The sequence below is a fragment of the Delphinus delphis genome, chromosome 7, assembly GCF_949987515.2.
Source record: "Delphinus delphis chromosome 7, mDelDel1.2, whole genome shotgun sequence".
In the NCBI taxonomy this organism is placed as follows: Eukaryota; Metazoa; Chordata; class Mammalia; order Artiodactyla; family Delphinidae; genus Delphinus; species Delphinus delphis.
Window position 1 is genome coordinate 112934938 of NC_082689.1, and position 16286 is coordinate 112951223.

Consider the following 16286-nt stretch of genomic DNA (forward strand, 5'->3'; position numbering starts at 1 on the left):
CTGGTTCTGCGTGCCAGAAGCTGTGCAGGCGACGGGGGGTGTCCGTGTGGGAGAGGAACGACAGCGAAAATGGGAGGGTGGCTACCTAAGGGCAAGTTATTAAACAGTCACTAACAGGAGCCAGGTTTCTCCCTTTCAGAGAAGAGAGTTTCCAACACAGAAAGGGAGGAAAGTAGAATGAATCCTGTGCAGTTACTAGAATTGACGGTATTGCTGCGGTTTCACTACATGTAGATATATAACAAAATAAATATTAATGTGTATAACTTATTGCATGGATGCGCACATGCACACACACGCACACACACGCGCACACACGCTTATTTCCTAGCTCTGCCCAGGAACAGCGGTTGTGAACAGCTGCCCCCTCAAGAGCAGTGAGCACATGAAGGCCCAGATCTTGGCTTCTAAGTACCATTCTCCACTAAAAAGAACCAAGACCTCTTGGAGAAACATCTGATTTCTGTGCTGGAATATAAAACATCTTGTTAAACCTAGAATTTTGTGTTGTGCCAGGAAACAAGGAAATATAAGAATAATCAGAACATGTTAGAACAGAGAAAATTCTACCAAATATTTAAAGAATTAATACCAAACCTTCACAAACTCTTCTAAAAAACAGAAGAGGAAGGAACACAGCCCAACTCATTCCAGGAGACCAGTATTACGCTTTAACCCAAATCAGGAGAAGATATAGGTGCAAAATAGCAAAGCAATCCAACAACATATAAAAGGATTATATACCTAAAATATAGAAAGAGAGTAAGAATAAACCCTGTGGTGTTGGACTGAAAACTAAAGTATTCGTTTGAACCACTCATGGTTTTCATTATATAGATAAGATGCCAAAGGAGAAATAAATGCTTGTGGGTGTGTGCGTCTGTTTGCTGAGAGGGCCTAAACCAAGGACACCCAGTAGCAATCAGCTTTCCAAGCTCCCAGATCTTGTTTCTAAATTCTCTGATCCACTAAAAGGAACCAGCGCTCCTTGGAGAAATGGCTGATTCCAGGGCGAGGGCAGGGTAGGTGAAAGATAAGTTTGGAACACTCTATTGTGCTAGAAAGGAAGGAAGTGCTCAAAGAGTTATGGGGAAACATCAGAAGGACAAACCAGCTGGAAAGGGCTCCCAATGGCCAAGTCTGGGGCAATTTGGGTGTCAAATGATGTATGTCATTATTTGAGTAAAACAGGATCCCATGAATCTGTACCAATAGACAGACAAACAGATGAGATGAGAAAGGAAAGTTCTCCCTTACAGAAGAACCGCAACAGTGACATTCCAAAAGGAATGATGAAATTTGAAAAATCACCACATGACAACTACCGCAGTAATAATGGATCCAGCTAGAATCATCAAGATACTAAAAACTGGTAGGTGAAAATATGACAAGGGATAAGGTAGTAACACAGTCTCAAAGTATCTCCCCATGAATACTTATTAACACACTTTTATTAACTTCCAATAGAGAAATCTGGCAGATACTTTTAACAAAATAGTAAGAATTAACATCACCTGTAATGCAGCAAATTAACAATGCACACATCCCAATGGGATGCACTAAAAAGAACCCTGCATCATTCTTGTGGCGTTTCTGACAAAAACAGGAACTGAAGGATTGTTCCATATTGAAGACCAAAGACACAACACTCAACCCTGGGCTGGGTCCTAGACCTATAAAGGATACTACTGGTACAACGAGCAAAATCTGAATAGGTCTATGGACAGAAAGTAATCCTGGATCAATGGTAATGTCCTGATACTCAGGAAATATGCACTGAAACATTAAGGAGAGTTGGGGATTGTGCCCTACAGCGCTCCCGCCAATGGTTTAGAAATACTAACAACTGGAGAACCTAGGTAGACAGTACCTCGGAGTATATCACATAGTACACAGGCTTAAACCATGTTCTATTTCTATGAACTACTTCTGCAACTTGTGTGTACATTTAAGATTATTTCAAAATAAAATGTTAAAGAAGAAAGCCCCTTGACCTCTTTGGTTTTGGTCATGGTTTCTGCAATGATGCTGGCAGCTCCTGGGTCATCTGTTACTGGGATAAATGGCCGAGAAGAAGCTGAGGAAGCAGATGGGGTCACTGCGGAGGGGGTCACAGCATCCTCAGAAGAGACGATCTAAAATGAAGAAGAAAAGGAGAAACTTGGCAACATGGCACACTTCCCATCCAACTCCAAAAGCCTTACCCCTTGGGCCACCTGGAATATACCAGATTTCATAGAGGTAACAAGGCACTTACACCACAAGCTACCACCTCCAGTGGGCTCTGGGACAGCCCTGCAAAATCAACCATATTCATATTCCCAGGAGAACCTATTAATAGTCACAACAGGTCACATGAAAATAACTAAAATGAGCTCCCATTTCTTCAAGTTGGATTTTTCCCTGAAATAAGTTACAAAAATCTTTAGCTTTTGGAGCTTTCACGTTTCAGAATTTCAGATAAACAACTGTGCACTTGCATTTAGCAACTTTTTAAAAGAATAATCTGTTTCCACCTACACACGAAAAAGGCTCCTTTTTTAAAAAAATATTTATTTATTTGGCTGTGCCGGGACTTAGACTTAGTTGCAGCACGCGGGATCTTCGTCGCCGCATGAAGGATCTTTTTAGTTGCGGCAGGCGAGTTGTGTCATGCGAGCTCTTAGTTGCAGCATGCGTGTGGGATCTAGTTCCCTGACCAGGGATCGAACCCAGGCCCCCGTGCATTGGGAGCATGGAGTCTTAGTCACTGGACCACCAGGGAAGTTCCAAGGCTCCTTTTGCAAACAGAATATTTCCTAATTCAAGCCAAAAATCACAGCAGTAGGCACAAAAACACTCTGAATTAAGTGAAAGAATGACATACTTTACTAGATACAAATTAGCTACCTTTTCCTTTCTGATCAAATATTGCTTCATTGCTTTACCATTTATTTTTACCTCTCCTTTCTTTTCTTGCCATGGATTTGGACTCAGTCTGTCTTCAATATCAACAGCCAGCACACACTCCTCTCCATTCATGGGACTGGCCATGGCAGACACATCAGAAGTGGGTGCTGAGGAAGAGAACGAGGGACACTCCACCAGGGCAACCATGCCAGCTGGCATCAGGGCCCCGACCACGGCGTCTCTGTCAGGAGAGAAAGCCAGACCTGCAGTGAGCTGCCATTCACCTCTGCAGAAAGGAAGAGTCAGGGGGCAGGACAAGCGCTTATTGAAGGACCCCCTCATTTTTATAAGATAAGTATAAAAAGAGTTTTAGAAAAATACTGAATGTTATTACTATCCATCAGCTAAAAGCTAAAATACTTACTCCTGATCTTATTTATTGAATGACCACAGTGATGACAGGTGGAAAAGTGCCAACATAAATATGAGCCTCTGTATTTCCCTGAGAAATCTTCTTGGTTTGTTCAAGCCTGAGGGTAATTTTGTGTTTACTGAAGGCCAAATACCAAAGGTGCCTCACACAAGACAGCAAGGACTAAATGTCCTCTCAACGATAAGTCAGCCTTTGGTCTAAACTAATGTTCCTGTGTAAGTATTAATTTCTATTCATCAGATCCATAACCATGCTACACTGACGGCTGGGGCACTGATTCAGGTTGTGAGAAAACAGCAGCAAAACGGTGGAAAACACAGCACTGCCAAAACTGCCTTATCAAAAGTGAAGGAGATGACAGGTGTCTTGAACATTACTGTATATTAGTAACAACTGATTCTTCCTCTCATCCCCCAAAATATGTTTAAAGTTTATTGGCCATAAAAAATAATGAAAATGTTCTTTAACTTGATTTTCTAATTCATATTTCAACCTCCATTAAAGAAAGCACAGATACCATCATTCACCATCAAAGGGTGTATGACCCAGAACTCACAGTATTTAAAAACAATACACACAACATTTTCCATCAAAAAACTACAAAAACCCAAAGCTTACATAGCTGTGGGATTTCAAAAGTTAGCAAACGAGCCTACCTGGCATACATGATTTGCAGTGCTGTAAGTATATGAGATAAGGCCTGCTGTTTGGCCAGATTTCCATCTAATGACAGGAGAATCTTGGCAAGAGAGGGGCGATTTGGTTTAGAATTATTTGCACCACTGACTTTATTACTGGTAGCAGAAGAGTCAGCATCAGAAGGCACACCTGAAAAAGGAAAATAAAATTTGGGTTCAATTGTTAAGATCACAGTTTGCTCTGTTTCTATCATTTGACCTTTCAGTTTAGTTCCAAGACACACTGCAATCTGCATTTTGCTATTTCACAAATTAAATATTAGTTTCATTAATGGTCTTTCAGAGTTTAAAAAAAATTATCTATACTTATCTAAAGAAGCTATTTTCAGCAAAGGTTCACTGTAAATGCAAACAGATATAAATACTTTTGCAAAATACACTTACAACAATTTACGCTATACATAAGTAAGCTTTGAAAATACTACAATAACTATCTGTATTTACTTATCATTGAAATGTAAAACAAAAAATAATCCAAAACAATGGTGAGAAGACAAGATGTTCACCATATACAGTCTTAGTGGACACATGTTCCAGCTCACTGCCCTGAGACTTCCCAGGCCTCAGCAGAGGGAGAGAACCAGGTGGAGCTCAGCGGTCTCTGCGAGCAGAGGAGGTAGAGCTCAGAGCCAGGGAGTCCAATGTGGCCAAAGTTCACAGGACAGGACGAGAGGAGAAAGTTGCCCAGAGAGTGCCCTGGAGATGTGCAGGTGCTCTCACTCACCCAGCTAAGGATGCAGCAGAAGCTGATGGGTGCCTACATAAAAGGGCACTGCCCAAAGCCAAAGAAAGAACTGCATGAAAGGACTGGAGACCCAGCACAGAGGCTGGGAGAAAATGGAGGGCCCAACTCGTGCCTGCTCCCATCCGCCAAATGGGAAGACCTCATAATTCACAAGACACTGAGTAGAATACTCAGTGGGGAAATAATTAGCCCCAGGCTAATATCAGGTCTGAATCCACTTAACAAATCCAAAACCAAGACCCCAAAAGATCAAACTGTTTGAGAGTAACTTAACTGTACCTAAGCTCAAGATTTATACACACACAAAAATCTCCAGCAACATTCAGGTTAAAATTCACACTGTATGGCATCCAACTAAAAGTTACCCAGTGGGCAGAAAGGCAGGAAAATACCACTCAATTCGGAAATAAGAAGAAAAATCAATTGAGCTAAACAATCCAGAACTAACACAGATATTACAATCAGCAGACAGGTTAAAACACTTATTATAGCTCTATTCCATATGTTCAAAAGAGAACCAGAGACATGAAAGATATAAAAATGCCCAAATCAAATTTCGAGAGAGGTAGCTAGGATGTCTGAGATTTAAACAGTTTGGTAACATTAACAGCACATTAGAAAATGAAGAAAAGACAAGTGAATTTGGAGACATAGCAATAGAAGCTATCCAAAATGAAACACAGAAAAGGAAGTTAAAAAATGAACAATGTCATTTATCTGTGGAACAACTTCGAGAGACCTAATATACATAGAACTAAACCTCCCAAAGAGGAGAAAGAAAGGTACAGGAAAGAAATTTTTTGTGAAGAACAGTAACTGAAAAATTTCCAAATTTGTTGAAAATTAGAATCCCGAAGATCCAAGAAGCACAATGACCCACAAGCACATGAACCATGAAGATAAAAACCATGGAAATAAAGAGAAAATCCTAAGAGTAGTCTGAGATAAAAGATGTTATGTACAGAGTTCCGGCAGAGAGCGCGGTGAGAAGCGGATCGTGGCCTTCTAGCCTGGGGCCCTCCAGGCCCTCCGACCTCTGGTCGGCAGGTGAACTGGGGGGCCCCCGGGACAGGCTCAGGCTGTGTCTTGCCGAGCCCCAGAGCCCTCACCGCAGCCGCCCACTGGCAGTGCCCGAGCCCGGAAGCAGCAACGAACTGCTCCCCCACCCCCACCTCCTTGACCTAATGGCGGCGGCCCCTCGGAGCCCAGATCCCGCCCACCGCCGGGTCTCTTGACCCCACGCTGCAGGGGTTAGGCAAAGCCTCCGGCAGGCCACCAAAGACATGGCGCCTTTGGGCGTCGGGCGTGGCAGGGCGAGAAGAATGACAGCCACTGGAACACCAAGGAGGGCCGTTAGAGCCTCGAGGGCCCGGGAAGGGGGGTCTACGTGGAGGCCAGCTCAGCCACCCTTAGGCCTTGGAGCCCATGCGGATCCGAGACCTGAGGTGACCTCTCTGACCCAGTTGGACGAGACCTCACCTCGTCCGGACGGCAGACAAAGGCCTGAACGGGCCCGGAAGGTGTGCGGAGCCCCGATCGACGACGGGTGGAAAGTTAGCGGGTCATCGGGCGGTTGGTCGTCGTTCTACCAAGACCTCGATGTCGGAAGATAGAAACAGTAGAATCACGTACCACGTGCCGCCAATAGGAAGTGCCCGCCACCCTTCGGGAAGACTTACTGGCCGTTTATAGAAGGCCTGTGTATATAATATGAAAAAGCTGCTCTCAACTTTCCCCCCAACCTTTCGAAAGAAAACTTTTCACTACATATAGGCCTTCTAGATGTGAAGAGGGTGCCGACGTATGATAGAGTTAAAGTCACATGTCTTGTAAATGCCCATTTGTTTCTTTAAAAAAACCGTAGAAAAGAAACGTCTTCTGGAAATGACTTTTCCAAATGGAGTTGTTTGACCGCCTCTAGAGGCGACATCAGGAGCCACAGAGGACCACGTTTGTTCAGTGGGTTAGAGGACATGGAATGGAAGACGTTGAGGAGGAAGAAAAGAAGATTCTGTGCCAGACTGGTCAGTTAGAAGACATTTGCGTATTAGAACCATTGTTTTGTGTGTGCATTTTACTCCTTACTACTGTATGTGTAGTTGACAGTAAGTACTTTTTGAAATATCTAGTCTTACTAGATCTTCTAAAGTGCCTGATATATGTTCAAAGTAGAGGTAGTAAAAAGACATTTTGTAAATATCATTTTGTTAAAATTCGTATGAAATGTTGCTTTGGGGGGGGAGGGGTGGCCAAACCACTTTTTTGAACAGTACGCAGTATGCACTGTGTTTGTTTGTGCACTGGTTCAAGGTCGGGGGGAGGAGAAGGAAGTGCAAAGAGCTCTGTGCCAGTGTGTTTATAGTGAGGCAAGATTAACCATTGTCTTTTTTATATTCCTGCATTTGGTTTCACTTTGCTGTGTATATAGTGTATATAATGGACAAATGAGTCCTAATTTACAACATCTAGTCTTTCTAGATGTTAAGGAGGTTGCCAGTGTATGACAAAAATAGAGTTAGTAAATAATACATTTTGTACATTTTGTGTTAAAATTTCTAGGAAAGGTTGTCTTCTGAAAATTTGAGCATGATAGCCCTCTGGGTTGGTGGAGGGGGCAGAGAGAGAAGGGGGTTGGTCTTAGAATGGCTAGAATGCTGGTATTTTGAAGATAGTTTCAGATTATAACTGTTACATGTGTGCAGTTCATTCAGCACTGCTCTGTATATAGTGGACAAATTAAGTCCTTATTTGAAACATCTAGTCCATCTAGATGTTTACAAGTGCCCAACGTATGTTAAATGTAGAGGTAGTAAAATATCACTTTGTAAATAACTTTTTGCTAAAATTCACAGGAAGTACTGTCTTTGGGAATGTTAAATGTTAAACCACCTCTCTGAGCAGTATACTATTGTCTATACTTGTTCAGTGGTTTGGAGGAGGGAGGGAAAGAATTGCAAAAGGTAATATGCTAGTGTGTTCATACCTGGACATTGTCAGACAAAACCATTTTTTGTATGTTCATTTTGTTTTGCTGTGTATATAGTGTATATAATGGACAAATTGAGTCCTGGTTTTGCAACATCTAGTCTCTAGATGTTAAAGCCGTTGCCAGTGTATGACAAAGTAGTAAAATGAGCACATTTTGTATACTTTATTGAAATTCATAGGAAAGCTTGTCTTCTTTAAATGACTTTTGGATATGAATTTGTTCAACCACCTCTAAGCATTACATATGCATGTACTTGTCCACTGGATTGGCGGTGGAGAGAAGGAAGTGAGGGAGGAAATGGTTCAGGCCAAAATGGTCATATTTAGAAGATACCTCAGATTATAACCATTGTTACATGTGTGCAATTTTATTTAACAGTGCTGTGTACATAGTGGACAAGTAAGTTCTTATATGAAATATCTGTTCTTTCTAGATGTTTAGAAGTGCTTGATGTATTTAAAAGTAGTTTTAGTAGACTAATGCTTCTTGTAAATAGCTTTTAAAAACTGATGGGAAATACTGTCTTTGGAAATGGAATTGTTAAACCTCCTCTCTGAACAGTATACTCTGTGCTTGTTCATTGGGTTTAGGGAGGTGGGAGGGAAGATTGCAAAAGATGTTTTGCTAGCAGGTACTAGAACATTTCAACTTATCCATTGCTCTATATGTTTCATGCATTTTGTTTAACTTTACTGTATATATTTTGTATATACTGGACCAGTGGGTCCCAATTTTATAATATCTAGTCTCTAGATATTAAAGATGTTGCCAATGTATGACAAAAGTAGAGTTAGTAAACTAACACATTTTGTACACTTTGTGTTAAAATTCATTGAAAGGCTGTCTTCTGAAAAGGGCCTTTGGAAGTGAAATTGTAAATCACATCTAAGTGACACCTGTGCCTGTACTTGCCCAATGTTGGATGGATGGCAGAAAGGAGGTACTGGGAGAAATGAAGTGTTCTAGATTAGGATGTCCCTATGTAGAAGACACTTTCAGATCTAACTATTGTTACATGTGTGTAGTTTATTCAACACTACTGTGTATATAGTGGACAAACTTAAGTCCTTAATTGAAACATCTACTCTTTCTAGATGTTTAGAAGTGAACAATGTATGTTAAAAGTAGAGGTAGTGAAGTAACATATTTTGTAGATATATCCTTTTGTTAAAATTCATATGAAATACTGTCTTTTAGAAATGGAGTGATCAAAATGATCAAACCACCTCTCTGAGCAGTACACATTATTTTATTTGTGCTGGTTCAGGGAGAAGAAAGCGTAAAGGGCTTTATACCAAGACTTACCATTGTCTGGTGTGTCTCTGCGTTTTGTTTTACTCGGCTGTGTACATAGTGTACATAAAGGACAGAGGGTCCAAATTTACAACATCTAGTCTTCCTAGATGTTAAAGAGGTTGCCAGTGTATGAAAAAAATAGCCGATAAATACATTGTGTACACTTTGTGTTAAAATTCACAGGAAAGACTTCTGAAAACAACTGGAAGAAGTAAAATTATTAAAATCCCCTCTAAGCATTACAGATGCTTATTATTCTTGTCCACTGGGTTGACAGAGATGAGAAGGGGAAGCTAGACTTCTAGGCCAGAGTGTTCCTGTTTAGGAGACACTTTGTGACTATAGCCTTTGTGTGCAGTTTCTTCAGTGCTACTACGTGTATACATTGTGGACAAAATTAAATCTGTATTTGAAACATCTAATCTTTCTAGATGTGTAAAAGTGCATAACATATGTCGAAAACAGAGAGTTAAAAGTAACACCTTTAAAGTATTTTTTTCCTGTTAATTCATAGGAATGGCTGTATTGGGGGAGTGGAAATTGTTAAACTTGAGTCTTGGAGAGTAAGCTGACTCACTGGGTGGGGAGGTGGGGAGCGGACAGGGAAGGAAGTACAGAGAAGGGATCTGTGCCCATGAGTCTTTAGACAAGTTCAGATTGTCTAACCATTGTTCTACTTGTGTGTTTTAGTTAATATTGCTGTGTATTAAAGAATAAGCAAGTCCTAATACCCAAAGTATATTAAAAGTAGAGGGAGTAAAATAACCCCTTAATAAATGCCCTTTTGTTGGTTTTTAGGAAGGGCTGTGTCTTCTGGGAGCGTCTACATTAATCCACCTCTTGGAGCTAGATATAGTCCCGTACTTAGTCGCTGATATGCTGGAGGAGGGGTAAGAGGAAGGGTGAAGGGAAGGGCTCTTAGCTAATATCTCCATATCTAGAAGACAGTTTTAGGTTATAACCATAGGTCTAAATGTGCATTTTTGTAAAGTACCAATGCTTATTATAGACAAGGTTCATTCATTATTTTGCAACATCTAGGCTTTTTAGGAGTCCTGAGGTGACAATGTATGATAAAAAGTAGAGCTAGCGAATTAACCAATTTGTAAATATCTTTGTTATAATTGGTAAAAAAGTAGCATCTTGGACATGGAATTGTTAAACCATCTGAGAAATGTACACCAGGACTTGTTCATTAGGTTGGCAGCAGAGGGGCAGAAGGAAGTATAAAAGGGAGGGAAGTATGTGGATGTGTTCCTTTTTATATTTTGATGATAACCATTGATGGTGTGTGCATCTCTTAGCTGTACTATAGGAATACATTGTTAAGTAATTCAGTGGAAACATACCTCCTTGCTAATACTTTAATAGTTTAGATCAGATAATGAATCCTCTTAAGAGCATTATACTTTGGGTACTCTGTTGCTTTATATCTCATTTTTTAATTGAACATTAAGGGAATGTAGTATTTTAATCATAACTCTGCCAATATCTTAATCTAGAGGCCTGTTGCCATTTTTGCCTTTTCTGAAGTTTTTGTCGCCAAGAAAGGATTACATTTTTTTTCCTTCCAGATTGAGTTGGTGTAGTCTATTTTTGGTTATCAAAATACTCATAGCTTTGGGACTTTGAAACGGTAAATATTCATGATGTGTGAAAAAGCATGATACATAACTGTATGATCTTAATTCCATAAAAATGGATGCTTGGTTGTGTTTAAATACACAAACGAGACCTAGAAGGACACATCAAATGGTAAACTGCTTGTGATGATAGATGACGTTGTTTTTTGCTTCTTGTGTTCTTTGGTTTCCTATTATGCACAGGTTAACTTTTAAGAAATAAATGTTATTTTGAAAACCTTAAAAAAAAAAAGCTGTTATGTACAGAAGAACAAAGATGACAGCAAATTCTCAATGAAAACAATTTCAACCAAAAATTTTATACCCAGCTAAAATATACTGCAAACATAAAAAGTTGAAAGGAGGAACCCCAGACCTGAGCTACAAGACATAAAAAAGTAAGTCCTTGGGCTTCCCTGGCGGCGCAGTGGTTGAGAGTCCGCCTGCCGATGCAGGGGACACGGGTTCATGCCCCAGTCTGGGAAGATCCCACATGCCACGGAGCGGCTGGGCCCGTGGGCCATGGCCACTGAGCCTGCGCGTCCGGAGCCTGTGCTCCGCAACAGGAGAGGCCACAACAAGTGAGAGGCCCGCGTACCACCAAAAAAAAAAAAAAAAAAAGTAAGTCCTTTAAGCAGAAGGAAAATCGTGCTAGATGGAAATATGGATCTCCACAAAGAATGAAGAACACCAGAATGTATCACTGATTCACTTTGTTATAAAGCAGAAACTAACACACCATTGCAAAGCAATTATACCCCAATAAAGATGTTTAAAAAAAAAAAAAAAACACCAGAAATGGTAATTACATGAATAAATATAGAGATATTCTTTTCTTTTTAATTCATTTAAATAGATAACCTAATGTTTAAAGAAAATTAATTTTTAAAACTGTCACATTTACAACATACAAAGAAATGTATAACAACAACAGCACAAAGGCTAGGAGGGAAGAAATAGAGGTATACTGTTGTATAATTCGTATACTATACATGAAAGTGTAGAATCACCTGAAGGTAGACTATGATAAATTAAAGGTGTATAATATATATCCTAAAGCAATCACTAAAATAACATAATAAGTTAGAGCTCAAAGAAAACAAAGAGAAAATAAAATCATAAAGAACAATTAATTCAAAGAAAGGCAAAAAAAAGAGAAGAAAAAGAACAATGAACAGCTAGGACTAACAGAAAACAAATAGCAGTATACTGACTGAAAACAGATACATTAATAATCATATTAACTGTAAGTGAAATGAACACCCCAATTAGAGACTGTCAGAGAAAAAATTAAAACGCTAAATACAACTATATGTTTCGTACAAGGAAGTGTCTTTTAGTAGGTTAAAAGTAAAAGAATGGAAAAGATATACCATAGTTTGCTGTGGTATATGGAGTACCATAGTTTAAGTACCATATAGCATTGGTCAAAAGAAAGCTAGAGTCACTATATTCATATCAGGCAAATTTGACTTTAAAGCAAGAATTTCAAAGCAAAGGGATAAAGAGGGTAATCTGTCATAATGATAGCAGAGTCAATTAATCAAGGAGAGAAAAGTAAATGTCCACATTAGAAAAGTAGGAAGATCCTAAGCTTCTTAGAAGAAAAGAATAAAGATAGAGCAGAGATCAGTGAAATAGAGAACAGAAAAACAATGAAGAAAAATCAAGGAAACCATAAGCTTGTTCTTTGAAAAAACTTAATAAAACTGATAAACCTCTAGGAAAGAGAAGGTACAATTACCAATATAAGGAATGAGTAATGACATCACTACAGAGTCTACAAATGTTAAAAGAAAAATAAGCAAATATTGAGACCAACTTTATGCCAATAAGTTCGACTTCCATCAAAGACACAAATCTTACTAGGAAAAAAAAAACAGATAACACTGAATCTATTAAAGGAATTAAATTTGTGGTTAAAAAACATAAAGAAACTGCACAAAGAACTCTAGGCCCAGCTGGCTTTACTGGTGAATTCTACTGAAAGAATACCAATTCTACACAAAATAAAAAGGAAAACTGAAAAGAAGGGAACACTTACCACTTCATTCTATGAGACCAGACAGAGATACTAATAGAAAATTACAAACCAATATCCATCATGAACAAAGAGGTAACAGTTCTTAACCTTTTTTTTTGGCAACTTGAATACAACAAGGTACAAAAAAAATAATCCACAGATCAAAAACAAAGCTGAAAAGAAATTTTTAAAATACATAAAACTGGGCTGTCATGGCGGCATGCTGAAGACGACCACTGGCCTTGTGGGACTGTGGGTATGTAAGAGTCCACCAAGAGGCTAAAAATATTGTATACAAAGATTCTTTATGTTCTTGGACAAATCCTTAAAAATGTACCATATAAAAGGTATATAGAACAGATTACAAATGAGAAGCTGCGTATGGTTAAAGTGGAGCCAGATGTTAAAAAATTAGATGAGCAACTTCAGGGTGGCCAACTAGGAGAGGTGATTCTTTAGGCTGAAAATGAACTAAGTCTGGTGAGAAAAATGGTGGAATGGAAACCATGGGAGTCTTCAGTGGAAGAGCCTCCTGCCAACCAATGGAAATGGCTAATATAAACATCATTAAATGACTTGTGTTTTCATGGGAAACTGACATAATTAAATATTCTGTTATATTAAAAATGTTTCCATATTCATCTTATAATCAAGAAAACTGATATAAAACATATTGAGGAGACTTGTTAAAATTGATGATTATGGTAATAGGGACTTGTGAATCAATTCTTGATTTGCAGAGCATTCATTCAAATTATTTCCAAGATGATATTTTTTAAAAAAACAAAGAGGTTGTGGGAAGATTTGAAAGTTAATTGGAAAAATTCCTATAGATTTTCAACACAGGGACCATATTTGAAAGGTGAAGTATTTTTAGTAGTATCTTCAACACAGCATTTAATTTTTTTCATTCTGAAAAAACATAAAAGGTACTTAATTATTATTTAAACAAATTTATAGGTCACTGTTTGAAGTGAAGTAGTAAGAAAAAAACCATCAAATTAGAATTTGTTGTATACTTGAGAAAACTGATTCGGTATTTGAAGATTTGAGAAAACTGATTTGGTATTTGAAAGATTTTTATTTATAGTGGTAGTTGGAAAAATTTTCCTTTTGTCTCATTTAAGGAAGTTAGCTTTCTGGCCCTTTGCCTTTAGTTTTCTAGATCAACCAAAGTACATCAGGATAGAGAGAGAATTTCTGTAAAACAAGAGACACTAAGAGTTCCTAAAGTTTATCCAACATATAGATAGGCTTACATTCAAAACATCTCGCTGTATGGTTATAACTTCAAAGTGGAATCACTAAGTGGTTTTCACTAATTTCCAATATGAGTGCAGCCTGGATATCAAACAGAAGATAAATGCTCTTCAAAGAATGAAGCAGTTTGGCAAGTTTAAGGTTAAACAAAAATAAAATTACTTTTCATATGTCCTTAAAATACATATATATAACTGAATGAAAATGAAAATACAACATACCAAAATTTGAGAGATGTAGCTAAAGCAGTGCTGAGAGGCAAATTTATAGTACTAAAAGTTTACAATAGACAAGAGGAAAAGTCTCAAATCAATGATCTAAACTCTCACCTCAAGGAACTAGAAAAAGAATAGAAAATAAACATAAAGCAAGTATCAAGATGAGAACAGAAACCAATAAAACTGAAAACCGATAAACAACAGAAAATCAAAGAAATGAAAAGTAGCAAAACCAGGTGGGGTTTATTCAAGGTATGGAAGACTGACTCAAAAACCTTAATAGAAATATTCATAGCAGATTTTACTTCTAATAACCCCAAACTGAAATAATCCAAATGTCCTTAAAAAGATCAACTGTACTTCTACACACTAGCAAGGATCAACTTGAATATTTCTAGATAATAGCAAAGAACAAAAGAAATTATTAAAACACCATTAACAACAGATGAACAATATGAAATATTTAGGGATAAATATGACAGAAGATATACAAGACCTGTACACTGAAACTACAGATTATTGCTGAGAAATGTTAAAAATCTAAACAAATGGAGAGAAATACTACATTCAAGGGTTGGAAGATTCAATACTGTGAAGCAAGTCCCAAAATGATCTATAGTCAGTGCAATCAAATTTCCAAGTAGGCTATTTTATAAAACTTGACAAGCTGATTCTGAAAGTTATATGGAGGGGCTTCCCTGGTGGCACAGTGGTTAAGAATCAGCCTGCCAATGCAGGGGACACAGGTTCGAGCCCTGGTCCGGGAGGATCCCACATGCCATGGAGCAACTAAGCCCATGCACCACAGCTACTGAGCCTGTGCTCTAGAGCCCACGAGCCACAACCACTGAGCCCACGTGCCACAACTACTGAAGCCTGCGCACCTGGAGCCCATGCCCTGCAGCAGGAGGGGCCACCGCAATGAGAGGCCCATGCACTGCAACGAAGAGTAGCTCCCCCTCACCACAACTAGAGAAAGCCCACGTGCAGCAACGAAGACCCAATTCAGCCAAAAATAAATAAAATTTTAAAAATAAAAAAATAAAAGTTATATGGAAATGCAAAGGGTCTAGAATACCCAAAACACACTTGAAAAAGAATAAAGCTAAAGGATTACCAAAGCTTGAATTCATTCTTTTATAAAGCTACAGTAATCAAGACAATGTGGTATTTGCATCAAAATACAAAAATAAATCAACTAAACAGAACTGAGAATCCAGAAATAGATCCACACATAAATAAACAACTGATTTTTGACACAAGTGCAAATTCTTTCAATCAAGAAAGGATATTTCTTTTTGACAAATGCAATTGAAACAACTGGATATCCATATATCAAATATAAATAAATAAATAAATTTATTTCAATCCATACCTCACACCATATATGAAATTTAACTCAAGATCAAGCATAGACCTAAATAACTAAAACTACAGAACTTTTATAAGAAAACACAGGAAAAGGGTCTTTATGATCTTTATGATCTTGAGTCAGGCAAAGGCTGTTTAAATACAACACTCAAAAGATAAAAATGGATAAACTGGACTCATCAAAATTAGAAATTTTTTGCTCTTTAAACTTCACCTAAGAGAATGAAGAGACAAGCTACATTGGGAGAAAATATGTGCAAATCATATATCTGATGAAAGACTTGTACCCAGAATACATAAAAAGTGTTCAAAACTCAATAATAAGAAAACAAACAACCTAGGTTTAAATACAGGCAAAAGATTTGAATAGACACTTAAAACATATTTGGGTGGTAAATAAGCAAGATGCTCAACATCATTAGTCATTAGGGAAAAGCAAAGCAAAACCACAATGAGATAACCACTACACATCTACAAGAATGGCTAAAATTAAAGACTGACCACACCAGGTACAGACACAAATATGGAGGAGCTAGAGCTTTAGAACAAACACTTTGCAAACAGTTTGCAGTTCTTAAGAAGATAAACCTACATCTACCAAGAATTCCTCTCCTAGGTATTACCCTAGAGAGAAATGCAAGCGTATGTCCATATAAAGACCTGTACACAAAGGTTCACAGCAATTTTATCTGTATAGCCAAAATTTGGAAACAACCCAAAAGTCCATCAACAGGCAAATGAA

The 16286-nt window shown here is 38.3% G+C and overlaps 1 protein-coding gene and 1 pseudogene across 6 annotated transcripts in view; one reads left to right on the top strand and one right to left on the bottom strand.

Moving 5' to 3' along the window:
• LOC132428722 (E3 ubiquitin-protein ligase HERC2) overlaps positions 1 to 16286 on the bottom strand; it is a 228869-nt gene that overhangs the window by 49190 nt on the left and 163393 nt on the right. For all 6 annotated transcript variants that reach the window (XM_060017026.1, XM_060017023.1, XM_060017024.1 and 3 more), the window contains 3 exons: positions 3979 to 4150; positions 2941 to 3130; positions 1995 to 2135 (listed from right to left, as the gene is read on the bottom strand). In XM_060017026.1, the coding sequence (XP_059873009.1) occupies positions 1995 to 2135; positions 2941 to 3130; positions 3979 to 4150 (503 nt within the window). The remainder of the gene's footprint in view (positions 1 to 1994; positions 2136 to 2940; positions 3131 to 3978; positions 4151 to 16286) is intronic.
• On the top strand, positions 12599 to 13271 carry LOC132428222 (NADH dehydrogenase [ubiquinone] 1 alpha subcomplex subunit 5 pseudogene; annotated as a pseudogene).